The sequence below is a fragment of the Thamnophis elegans genome, chromosome 12 (genome assembly GCF_009769535.1).
Source record: "Thamnophis elegans isolate rThaEle1 chromosome 12, rThaEle1.pri, whole genome shotgun sequence".
Classification (NCBI taxonomy): Eukaryota; Metazoa; Chordata; class Lepidosauria; order Squamata; family Colubridae; genus Thamnophis; species Thamnophis elegans.
This window is the reverse complement of record NC_045552.1, coordinates 39931890-39945187: the sequence shown is the minus strand read 5'-3', so window position 1 is coordinate 39945187 and position 13298 is coordinate 39931890. Positions and strand designations below refer to the sequence as shown.

At 44.0% G+C, this 13298-nt stretch overlaps 1 protein-coding gene across 1 annotated transcript in view; it reads right to left on the bottom strand.

Annotated features, from left to right (window-relative positions):
* CHRDL1 (chordin like 1) overlaps positions 1–13298 on the bottom strand; it is a 169680-nt gene that overhangs the window by 46811 nt on the left and 109571 nt on the right. The window contains exon 2 of the mRNA XM_032228531.1: positions 1388–1673. Coding sequence (XP_032084422.1) covers positions 1388–1673 — 286 coding nt within the window. The remainder of the gene's footprint in view (positions 1–1387; positions 1674–13298) is intronic.

Sequence of the window (13298 nt, the reverse complement as noted above, 5' to 3'; positions counted from 1 at the left end):
CAGTACTGCAGGCTACTTGTGCTGACTACCAGCTGCTTGCAATTGGGCAGATTGAATGTCACCAGGCTCAAGGTTGACTCAGCCTTCCATCCTTCCAAGGTGGGTCAAATGAGGAGCCAGATAGTTGGGGACAAGAGGCTGACTCTGTAAACTGTTTAGAGAGGGCTGTAAAAGCACTGTAAAGTGGTATATAAATCTAAGTGCTATTGATATCTGTTTTGGTGAGCTTGCAGCCTTTTAATAAAAAGTGTTAGTTGAGAAAACTACTACCAACCACTTGATTTATGAAAGCAGTCCTAAGCACACATACCCAGCAGCGAACCAAAGGAGACTCACTAGATATTAGAACAAACAGTCAGGAGATTGTGTACTCATTCATGATAAGAACTAAGCTAAAGTCACACACACACAAAAGCATATTCTGATTGAGCATAATGTGCAAATCTATTGCATGTCGAGTCTGGGATCACACATAAGACTGGGGTTACTACAGTCTTACTACTCCAGTCGCTACTAACTGGCCCCAATCCCTTTGCTCTGAGTGAAGAATAGTGGCTCAATGTGTGGCTTAGCAGGTCCTGTGAATCCACCCAACTAATTTTACCACCTCATCATCAAAGGGTACGAATCCAGTTTTTCCAAATGAAATGACCGTCCAACAATTCAGTTATGATTTTTTAAATCCAAAGTTTATCTAAGATAAAAGTTCTCTCTGGAAAGCATGGATGTCTTCCTTAGAATCACTACTGATTCACCAGCACTCCCCTCCCTGGTTTAAAAGGAGTACAAGTCAGTCTCTCTCTCTCTCTCTCTCTCCCTCCCTCCCTCTCTCTCTCTCTCTCTGCCAATTTTCTGCAGTCTTCTCTGCCTAACTTAATTAGGCTCATTGGTGAACTATAACAAGAGAGAAGGAGAGGGAAAGATGAATGGGCGGAAGGAAAGAAGGAAGGGAAGGAAGGAAGGGAAGGAAAGAAAGAAGGAAGGAAAGAAGGAAGGAAAGGAAGGAAGGTAGGTCTCACTACTCTTAGTCCATCACTTTCCTACTACACCACCAGTTCATCTCTAACCTCCCCGTGCTGACTAGGGAATTGAGCCATGAAGTAAGAAAAAAAAGGACACAGAGAGGGAGGAAACAGAGAAAGAAAAGAAGGGTGGAGAGAAAGAGAAGGACGGAAGAATGGGCAGAAGAAAGAAGAGAAAGAGAGAGGGAGGGAAGGAAAGAAGAGGAAAAGAGGGAAGAGAGGGGAAGGAAGGAAAGGGAGAAAAGAATCAAGAAAAGAGGAAAGGAAGGCGAGAGAAAGAAAGCAGAGAGGAAGGACAGAAGAGGAAAGAGGATGAAAAGAGCGAAAGAGGGAAAGCCAGAGGCAGAAAACGGGGCTGCGCTCACCTGCTCAGCCAGCCGTCTCTTCCTCCGCGTCCTTCCCGGAGAGCCAAAGCGGAAAGCGGGCTGCCTGTCTCCTCTCCTCCGCCAGGCGGGCGCGCTCTTGCCACGGGCACAGCTGCAGCTCCTCTGGGACCGCCGCGCACTCCTCTTCCTCCTCCTCTTCTTCCTCTTCCTCGCCCGCAGGGGGCAGATATAAGGGCGCGGAGGCGCCCCCGCCCCTTTCCCAAAAGAAATACGCTGGTGCTGGGTGTGTTGGGGGAGGCTTCTCAGCCGCGGCGGAGTTTCCAGACTGGGGGGAGGAGGAAGAGGAGGAGGAGGAGGGACACCTGCACCGTCCGAACGGGCCCGGCTCCTCCCAGCCCCGGGGAAGGCCGATCTGCCGGCGCGCCCCTCTGGCTGTGCGCCTTCTCACGCGACGCTTCCCCGAGTGGCTGCTACGCTGCTTTCCTTCACCTGCCCACCCAAAGCCCTGGAGTTTCACCTGTCTCCGCCCCCCCCCCGCACCCTGAGGGAAGTGGGCGTGGTTTTCCCCCAAGGCACCTTTTGGCTGGGGGTCCTAACAAAGCCACCAGGGGGAAAACCTTGGTTGGGTCCGGCTTCTGATCCCCCCCCCCTTTATGGGCGTTAGAAATAACCCAGACCTAGAGGGTCTTGGAGGAAGAGCGGTAACCAAGGCAACAGTAAGATAAAATTAATCGAGTTTCGGCAAAAAGAAATGAAGTTGAGAAAGCATCTTGGACTTGAGCCTCCTTTTTTTTCTTTTTCTGGAAAAGTTTTTTTAAAATTTTGTTCTCTATATACAATTATAGGCATACATTCACATAGTTATTGTTCTTTTTTACATTCGTCATTCTTATACATTCATCGTTCCATTTACAGGGTTATAATGTACCATTTGGGTTGCTTTGTTTACCATCCCTTGCCTGTTTTGACACCACCTTCTTTTCCCTTTCTTTTCTCCCTTCTCTACTGTCTTCCTTCCGCTTTCCTTTCCGTCTTCCCTTTCCTATCCCCTACTCCTCTCTTCCTTTTCCCCTTCCTTCCCTCTCTCCTTCTCCCTTCCATCTTCGTCTCCTCACCTCGTGAGCCTCCTTTTCTGAAGATACAGGGAGAGAGGGGAAAAATTGGACTTGCAAGATTTTGTGATTGTAACCATAGTAAATAAATAGAAATATAATTATTTTGCATGTATTTGGTTCTTATGTTTGATCCATATTGGAGGGCTGACTGGCTCCTTCTCCATTTCTTTGTAGCCCCTTCTGTTGATATGAAGAACTTCCTGCAGAGTTCATCTTCCTATCTGCAGGAGAAGGCTGTCTCTTTTTTGCCTAGTGCCCCTTAATCCATCTCTCTGGCATTGAACATTGAACATAGAATCATAGGGCACAAAGGGACCTTGAAAAAGGTGAATGCTCCCCCTAGCAAGGAGAATCAATAAGTCTACTGGCTTTCATAGCATTAGCACTTAGACTTACGTATATGTATTATTATTATTATTATTTATTTATTTGGTTTGTCAAGCATGTATGAGAAAACAAGTATAAGTATGAATATAACATATAAACATGTAAGTATAAGCAGCCATACATAGGAAATGGGTACAAATAAATGGAGACAGTAGGAGAGGGACGGTGGTGCGCTTATGCATGCCCCCTTACCTCTCAGGAATGGGGTGAGGTCCACGGTAGACAGTTTAAGGTTAATATTTTGGAGGTTTGAGGATGTAACAACAGAGTCAGGTAGGGCATTCCAGGCATTGACCACTCTGTTGCTGAAGTCGTATTTTTTGCAATCAAGTTTGGAGCAGTTTACTTTGAGTTTGCATCTATTGTTTGCCCTTCTGTGTTATTGTGGTTGAAGCTGAAGTAGTCACTGACAGGTAGGACATTGTAGCGGGCATTTTTGTGCACTAAGCTTAAGTCGTAGGCGGCATAGTTCTAGGTTATCCAGGTCTAAAATTCCAAGCCTAGTGGCATAAGGTGGCTACCGCTTCACAGTGCTTTTCCAGCCCTCTCTAAGCAGTTTAAAGAGTCAGGCTCTTGACCCCAACAGTCTGGGTCCTCATTTTCCCCGACCTCAGAAGGATGGAAGGCTGAGTCAACCCTGAGCTGCTCAGAGTCAACTCCTGGAGTGAGCAGTGAGTTAGCCTGCACTACTATATTCTAACCACTGCTCATCATGCTGCCTCTCACTTAAGATTGATTCAGAGATGTAAGTTGCAATTCTAATGAACCACAATTTTATCAAATGTGGTATGGTTTTATGATTTACCTTAATAGCAATATATAATCTGGTATACTCATATATGCTATTTTCTTCCCATGTATAATAACATTTTAACAGAATAATAGAATTGGAAGGGACCCAGGAGTCCCTAGTCCCTAAACTTCTCACTTCTATGTTTTGAAGGCAGTGTATTGCATGATTTCATTCGTGTTCTCAGATCTTGGTTGTTTTCTTGGAGATTTTTTCATGACCCAAAACTAAGTAACCCTATCAGTACTAGTCTGATGATGGTAGCACTGATGATATTACCTAATTTGGATAATGGAGCATATGCAAGAAAACAACCGAGCTCAGAGAGCACCAAGGACCCTGAAGTTCTTCTCCACCACTCTGCAAACTCCACTCCCTTCTAACTCTAATGATGTTACCTAATTTGGATAATGAAACATTTGCAAGAAAACAAGCAAGCTCAAAGAGTGGTGGAATCCAACTGAAGAAGGGTTCATCTTTATATTACCCTGTTTCCCCAAAAATAAAGCCTCCCTGGATAATAAGCGCAATTGGGCTTTTGAGCAGATGTGCTAAAATAAGCCCTCCCCCCAAAATAAGGCCTCCATGAAAATATTTATCTGCATGCGCAGCCAGTCCCCGCCATTTCCTCTGGTTGGTTGCTGCGCAAACACCACAAGGTGAGGCGAGGCCGGAAGGGGAGGAGGGAGGGGGGAATATGTCCCATGCTCCCCACATGCCCTTATCTAACGGCCACTCCTGCAACCACAGCCACCGCACTCCTTCTGTCACTCTAATGGCTGCCGCAAAAAGAGCGGCAGGCCCACCGATGCACAACACAGCAGCAGCCATGAGGTGACCACGCTCACCACCTCCTGCACCTCAAAAATAATAAGACCTCCTCAAAAATAAGGCCAAGTGCTTGTTTTGGGGGTCAAAAGAAAATAAGACCTTGTCTTATTTTTGGGGAAACACGGTAGTACTCCAGATGAAAATAATTTCACAATCATAAGAACAGAATGGGCAGACTCAAAACCTAAGCAGCCTTCTCCCCACTGCTGAGTCTTCACTGCCAACTCGCTGCCACCATCTCTTTAAAGGACACCTCAACACCACTGACGTGCGGTGAGGTTTATAGCTGGTGAGGCACTGACACAGTGGTGGGTTTCAATTTTTTTTAGACTTGTGGACCTCAACTCCCAGAATTCCACAGCCAGGCATGCTCAGTTCCGATTTAAAGCGACAGGAATTTTTAGGCTTTTAACCCTTGCTTAACTCTGCTCGAGTGATCATAAAATGCCTAAAGTCAGACTACATGAGGCACATTGTTCTCCTGCCTCCTCCTGTAGAGGGCACTTTTTAAAGAGGCTTTTTTAAAGAGTTAAGCAGAGTCATCCACGGTGACTCTGGCAGCAACTAGCTCAGCCTTCAGCTCTTGCTTTTGTCCTTTTACATTTTTTTCGTTTCATGATGACAGTGGTGAGGCTCTGCCCCCCCCTGACTGCACGTCCCTGCTCAACACATTCCCACCCCATTACTTCCCAAAGGTGCCCTTATTGTCACAAGAGCAAGACACCCTCAAATATCAAGCATTGTGGCTGTAAAAAGGAAAACTTGTGACTTCCCAATTTGACATCCCACCCCCACTCGCTTCCCATCCAGTGCAGCTCTGCCCATTGCTGCTCCCCTCTGACAGTCCGCATGCTTGCCCACTTGCCCAGCTCCTCATCCAGTGCCTGCAGTGAGTTGCCTCCTCAGCGAATTCATGGTGTTGAGATGTCCTGTTAAGAGATGGCGGCAGCGAGGCCTCAGGAGTGGTGAGTAGGCTGCCCCCAGCTGGACATGTCAGAAAGTACACCAAGAGACCACACCTAGAGTACTGCATCCAGTTTTGGTCACTACACTATAAAAAAGATGTTAAGACTCTAGAAAAAGTGCAGAGGAGAGCAGCCAGGATGATTAGGGGACTGGAGGTGAAAACATACGAAGAACGGTTAAAGGAAGTGGGCATGGCTAGTCTAGTGAAGAGAAGGACCAGGGGAGACAAAATAGCATCTTCCAATATTTGAGGGGCTGCCACAGAGAGGAGGGGGTCAAACTATTTCCCAAAGCACCTGAAAGCCAGACAAGGAATAATAATGGATGGAAACTGATCAAGGAGAAATTCAACCTAAAAAAAGGAGGAACTTTCTGACAGTGAAAACAATCAACTAATGGAACAGAAGTTGCCTTCGGAAGTTGTGAGGGCTTCATCACTTGAGACTTTCAAGAAGAGACTGGACTGCCATCTGTCAGAAATGGTGTAGGTCTCCTGCTTGACGGTGGGGGTTGGACTAGATGACCTATAAGGTCCCTTCCGACTCTGTTAATCTGTTAAAGACTTTATGAATAGAAACAGTTAATGATGATCTTGATACATCTCTATCTTTTCCCCAGGCTTTAGAGAACTTCTGCAACAACAGATCCTTTGATGCATTCTGTCTCGCCACTCTTGCATTGTCTGGTCGGTAAACATAAAGCTGGGAAATAATCAAGGCTGGCCTGAAGCCAGTTTAAACTAATTTCTTGGGGTCCAGCAATTAACTAAAACCTCAAAAGCTTGATTAATTCTGGCATGGCTCAGCAGGAGATCACTGATGTGAAGGGCCAGAGAAAGCAGGAGTGAGACTAGGACTCATCTCACTTTTCCATACATTTCATTAACGTCTTTTAATGGCACTCGAACCATCACATGGATGTTATGAATCAGGGGTGAATTGGGAGTAAAAAGAGGCCCATTTCAAATATTGTAGATTTCCCTCTAAAGTGTTACTGCAACCTTTTGCTAGATGTCACAGAAAATGCTGTGTAGCCATTTTTTGTTATTGCTCACAACTATAGCTTGGAATGGCTCGGAGACTTAACAGTGTGATTCTCATTTCTAAAGTCGATGAGGGATAGTATTTCAGTTATTAATTATAAAGTTTCTTTTGTGATCTGAATCAGGTCCCTGTTCTTATCCAAGCCAATTGTTTTATATCTAAGTCCTCATCTGTAATATGGGAACAGTAACAGAGATAATATATACCCAGTGTTAATTATCGTTTGTTTCCAACTTAGATTGGTTCAGCATGGAGCCTAGAATATAAAGCACCATATGGGATGGGTTTTTTCTACATATGTGAACAATTTTAACTTTTTTCCTCCCTTCTACAGTTTCTAAAATCTTTCTAGAGAAGACTCTGTAGAGGCATGAGATCTGCTGATGGAAACTAATCAAGGAGAGAAGCAACTTGGAATGAAGGAGAAACTTCCTAACAGTGAGGACAATTAACCAGTGGAACGGCTTAGCTTTAGAAGCCATGAATGCCGTGACCCGACAAAAAGGCGAATGACAAAACCGTGCCCGACTAAACCGTGTCGCTAAAACTGCAACATCATCAATGTGCCGACAACAGCGCGTCGACAACAGCGCGTCGACAGAAGGGCAATTTACAACAGCGTGTCGGCAGAAGGGCGATTTAAGTTAAGGTAAGGGTTAGGTTTAGGGTTAGGTTTAGGATTAGATTTAGGGTTAGGTTTAGGGTTAGGTATAGGGTTAGGTTTAGGGTTAGGTTTAGGGTTAGGTTTAGGGTTAGGTTTAGGGTTAGGTTTAGGGTTAGGTTTAGGGTTAGGTTTAGCATTACGTTTAGCGTTACGTTTAGGGTTAGGTTTAGGTTTAGGGTTAGGTTTAGTTTTACAGCGCGCTTCTGTCGCCCTGCTGTTGTCGGCGCGATTCAGCACTCATTCATCAGAGTGCTTTAGAACACACGGTTTTGTCACCGCGGTTTAGTCGGGCGTGGTTTTGTTGTTCGCCCTTTTGTTGGTGAACCGTGAATGCGTCATCACTGGAGGCTTTTAAGAACAGATTGGACAACCAATTGTACAAAATAGCACATAGGGTCTCCTACTTGAGCAAGGGGTTGGACTAGAAGTCCTCCAAAGTCCCTTCCAGGCAGTGGGTGGTGGGTTTCAAAAATTGTTTGAACCTACTCTGTGGGTGTGGCCTCCTTTGTGGGAGTGGCTTGACGCCCATGTGACCAGATGGGAGTGGCTTGCCGCCCATGTGACCGGATATGAAGATGCCGACGACACTTGTCAAAACCACCTTAAATTACCTCACACACAGCACTGGCATGCATAAGAATATGATGTAAACTTGTTTTTTAAAAGGCATCTTTGGTTTGCGTTAAAACAACTTCAACACACGCAATGTTCTGATTGCACCACAAACGCAGTAGTCATCCTTACCTTTCACAGAGGCACTGAGTTTTATAAATATGAGCATGATAGTGTAGAATAATCATTTCCAAGGACCAGTGGTGGGTTTCAAAAATTTTTGGAACCTCTTCTGTAGGTGTGGCCTGCTTTCCGGGTCCACTGGTGGAACCTCTTCTAACCAGTTTGGTAGATTTGATGAACCGTTTCTACCGAATAGGTGTGAACTGGTAGGAACCCACCTCTGCTTCCAGCTCTATTCTGATTAAATTAAAAAATACAGACTGGACTCAGTTCCCTCTTCTCAGATCTGGATACCAAAAAAAAAAAAAAAGTTTTAATTTGCAGATGAAAGAAGAAAAAGTAGAAAGACAGTTTTAAAAAGATGGATATGAATAAGTTATTTTCCCCCAATAATGTGTCCTCGGGATGATAGGGGACTCTCAAAATTCCACACTGGTTGAGAATTTCCTGACAGTTAAAACAATTAATCAGTGGAACGACTTGCCTCCAGAAATTGTGGGTGCTCCAACATTGAAGGTTTTCAAAAAGAGATTGGACAGTCGTTTATTCAGACTAGTATACCATCTCCTGCTTGAGCAGGGGATGGACTAGAAGACCTCCAAGGTCCCTTCCAGCTCTATTTTATGTTCTATCTCAGAAACAACTTAGGGTTTGTTCCTACCTGGAAGATTGTCTAGGAATGTTGGCTAGTTGACTGGGGTTTTAAGAAGGCACTAATGGGTTTCATGGGGATTGGACTAGAAGACCTCTAAGGTCCATTCCAATTTTGTTATTCTGTTAATTCCAAGGTTCGTAATCTCAGCACATCTGGATGGTGTCCCTTTAAAGACGCTAACACAGAGCAAGGGCTGGAAAACACTGTTCTCATTCTGAATTAGCTCAATATGAAAAGATTGCAACATCACTGCATTTTCCTTTTGATCCGTAACACCCTGGAATGTAATTTTTTTGGAAGAAAATGCTTAAGTCAAGTGGCTCAATTATGGTGCTTTTTCCCCAACTGCCTCTACCGTGTTTCCTAATGTTCAAACGGGAGGTCATCTAATCCAATCCACATGGCCAAGGTAGGCTTGCCAAGACAGAATTCACCATCTGTTTAAAAACCACTTTTCAGGCCAATTTCATCACCTTTTCAAAACCAGAGTCCTCGGCTTCGGGGGGAGGAGCCTGCCGCCGTCGGGAGCTCAATGAAGCTCCTGTCAGGATTCTGGTTCGTATATCTTATAAGATCTATAGATATCTCCCCTTTCTGGCAGAAAGGGGCAGGGAGAAGGTCAGTCGTTAGGATCTCTTTGTAATTCATAGCCTTTTTTTGCTGTGAATGGAGAAGAGGTTCAACACTAGCTGAGCCTTTACTCCGGCCAGTTTTCCGCGCTGCCTTTTTTGCAGCCCTAGGCAGATTGCCCCCCCCCAGGACAAAGCTAAGCTATTTAAAAGTCAATCCGGGCGGGGACCATTCCTGAGGAATTTCTTCTATTACTATCTAAAATACCAGCTTCAATTTCGCAAAAGGCTCCCTTTCTTTTTTAGCTGCGTCACAAGATGGCGATCTCGTAGCTTTTGTGTTTGATGTGACGTACTTAGTCAGCCCTACCCTCCTGAAGGCTTCTCCGTACTAATTGCTAAAAGATTAACTGAGGGGAGCAGAGACTTTGATTTTTGGCTCGCTTGATTGCTTGTCTTTTATTTTTACTCTGGAATGGCTCCCAAATCTAAACAGAAGCGCTTCCTTAATAACATATCTCCAAAAACTGCTATGAAGCCGCTGCCCTTGCCTCCTACACCCTCCACGGGAGATTTGTTAACACAAGAATTTCTTCTCAAAACGCTTAATGATTTCAGACAGGAAATTAATCAACTGATATCGGATTTATATGATCAATTTGATGCTAAAATTGCTCAGGCAAAGAAGGATATGATCGGAGTAATGACAGTCATGACAGATTATATTGCTGAAACGGAGGACAAATTGGAACTTTGGAAGAAACTAATCTTAATTTGATATCCAAAATTCAAACGTTACAACAGGAAATTGAAAATGCTCAAAAACAACTTGTCATGATAAATTATAATAAGACTGCCTTTGCCATAAGAGTTAGAGGATTGCGTGAAAACCAACAGGAGAATTTGAAACAGATCTTCTTTGAGGCTTTCAGCCGCTTGGTGGGAAGTCCGGGATTTAACTTTGATTGGCAGATTCAAAGAATTTACCGCCAGAATTCGTGGGTAGCAAAACAGCGACAGCTTCCGAGGGACATAATTATATACTTTACCACAAGGGAATCCAGAAATGAGATAATACAGAGGCTTTACAGCAAGAGGTTGAGAATTGATGGACAGGACTTGATTGTTTTTAAAGAGTTACCATCTCAAATATTAAGATCAAGGAGAGAGTACGCTTTCTTAACCGAAGAACTCAGAAATTCTCAGATTCCATACAAATGGGAAGTCCCAGCTGGTATTACAGTTACATTTGGCAACCAAAAACACCGCATTAATTCTCTCTGTGAAGCCCGAGAATTTTACTATGAGACCCTGAAGGCGGGACTTCCTGATTCATCCGGACCTGGGGAGAGACAAGGAGAAGGAGAAGACAAACAGCGAGACACGTGGCTACAAGGCGGAGGGTGCTGCTTTCCTCTTCCGGAAGGGCAGAAGACTAAAGAATAAAAACTTAGCGATGTTCTTAAAGCTTTATGATTTCCGTCTGGGATAAAATGGAAAGGTTGTGTATCGATGGTGGGACATGGAGACTGAAAGAAGCGTTGCTGATTGTGGACACATATTGTATATAAGATTTGTCTGAACTCTAACTCAAATTGTGCATGAATTGTTTTCCTGGGCGAGGAGAGCGGAGATTGCGATCTTTTTGAGTTGTGGTCTGGGACGAACGGAGTTGGGAGGCGCGTGGGAGAGGGAAGGGTAGCGAAAGCTTAATTAGACTACCTGGGGCCAGAATGCAAGCTGATGTTTGTTTGAGTTGCTATTTCAATATAAGGTCAAGAAAGATTGGTCGGAGAGTCTTCAGGAAAGTGGAGTAAATATGGGAGGAGCAATGGATGTGGATAAAATATATATGTGGATATGGATAAAGGCAGGGTGGAAGGTAAAAAAATTTACATGTGGAGGTGGGTAAGGATAGAAAGGGAGGTGTTGGAAATGAAAAATGAAAGAAGTACTTGAGTTTAATGGTTTCATAGAAAGGTTTGGATATTCGGATAAAAAAGAGATAAATTAAAGGTCTGAATAGATAGACAAAGCAATGAGACTTTTAGTTGGGGAATCCTAATTGATCAACTTACCTGGCTCTAATACAGTTTGAAACCCTGCAAGTAGTAAAATAACCGAAATTTGGAATGAGCTATATTGTTTAAGATTTACAGATAATGGGAAGCTGTGTTAACGTAGTGGGTTTATTGACCCTTCTTGTTTCTCCTTTCTTTTTGTGTGTGTGTGTGTGTTTTTTTATTTTGTATTTTTTACTACTCTCTTTTTTTTTTTCTTTGGCTTTACTTTTATTTTATTTTTTATAATTTTAAAGTTAGCTGGCCTTATTATACTCAAATGCTTGTTAAAGAATTATGCCGGGTATGGGACCTGCGAAGCCGTAAGGGGGTTAGGGAGGGGGGATTATAGGGGGGAGGGGGGAGGGTGGAATTACAGTTTCAATTCTTAGAACAATAAGAATTCACTTGTATACTGCGGCTCGTTTTTCTTTTTTCTTTTTTTCTTTTTCTCTTTTAAAAGAAACTGAAATGTATGGATACACCAAAGCGAGGAGAAGAGGGAAAGAGGAGGGAGAAGTAAAGAGGGAGTGAGAGGGAATGCAAGGAGGGTGAGATGGAGGGAGGGGGAGATGTCTGAGGGGGAAGGGAAGTAGAAGAGGGGAATGCTGGAGGGGTGAAATGAAAGTTGGAGGGGGAGAAGAGAGGGTGTATGGGGGAATGAAGTGTCATGTTGGGTTTTTTTTTCTCTTTTTTTTTTATGTACAGTATATAAGTGATTGTATAAAATGAAAATGAAAATGAAATAAATAAAATGTATTCACAAGGTCAAAACCAGAGTCCTCTGCAGCATTCACCTCTGGGACATGTTTTGCTCTTAATATTTAACAGGGATCTTCTTTTCCTGCAGCTTCCAACCAATATTCTCCTACTCATTTTGGGTGGAGCTTCAGATACATTTGAAGCAGTGGTGAAATTCAATTTTTTTACTAACGGTTCTGTGGGCCTGGCTTGGTAGGCGTGGTGTGGTGTGGCTTGGTGGGTGTGGCTTGGTGGGTGTGGCAGAGGAAGGATACTGCATAATCTCCATTCCCACCCCACTCGGGGGTCAGTCAGAGGTGGCATTTGCCAGTTCACTGAACTACTCAAATTTCCGCTACCGATTCTGCGAACTACTCAAAAATTCCACTACCGCTTCTCCAGAACCTGTCAGAACCTGTCAGAACCTGCTGGATTTCACCCCTGATTTGAAGGCCACCACCAATACTCCTCAAATTGTCCTTTTCTTTGAAAGAGATTGGGCTGGAACCAAAGTAGTTGAAGCTTTTATTTTTTAAAGTCCAAAGTAAGGTGATGATATAGTAGTCCATGGTTTATGACCAAAATTGAGCCTCAGTTTTCTGTTGTTAAGTGATACATTGGTTGAGTGAGTTTTGCCCAGTATTATGACCTTCCTTGCCACAGTGGTTAAGTGAACCAATGCAGTTGTTAAGTTAGTAACCCGGTTGTTAAGTGATTCCACCTTCCCCATTGACTTTGCTTGTCAGAAGGTCGCAAAAGGTGTGATCACATGACCTTGGGACCCAGCAACCATCATAATTATGAACCAGTTGCCAAACATCTGGATTTTGATCACATGATCATGGGGATGCTAGAAAGATCGTGTGTGTGAAAAAACATCATAAGTTACTTTTTTCAGTGACTTTGTAACTTTGAATGGTCACTAAATGAACTGTTGTAGGTCAAGGACTACCTGTAGGCAGATGTTGCTCAGGAAGACAGACCCCTCTCCAGGGGTGGGCTTCAAAATTTTTAGCAAGGGATTCTCTGCCCGGTTGCTGGGTGGGCGTGGCCATGGTGGGCCTGGCCTAGTTGGCCTCCTGCACCATGGTGGGAGTGGGACATTTTTGCCCTCCCGGGGCTCCTGAAATTTTCCTCGAGCCTCCTGGAGGGTGAAAATGGCCTCCCCAGGCTCCAGAGGCCCTTTTTAATATTGTAAGCGGTCCAGAGTTACGCCATTTTAAGATGAATCATTCATAAATTTTACAAACAAAGAGACAAACAAACTCTCCCTAATCTGGGACTTCCAGATCATCCTTTTCCTTGTTCCTTAAAGTGGAAATACAGCAAAGTTTGGCATAAGTACCATAAATCAGTGGTCCTCAACCTTTTCTTCACCACAGATCTCCTTCAAA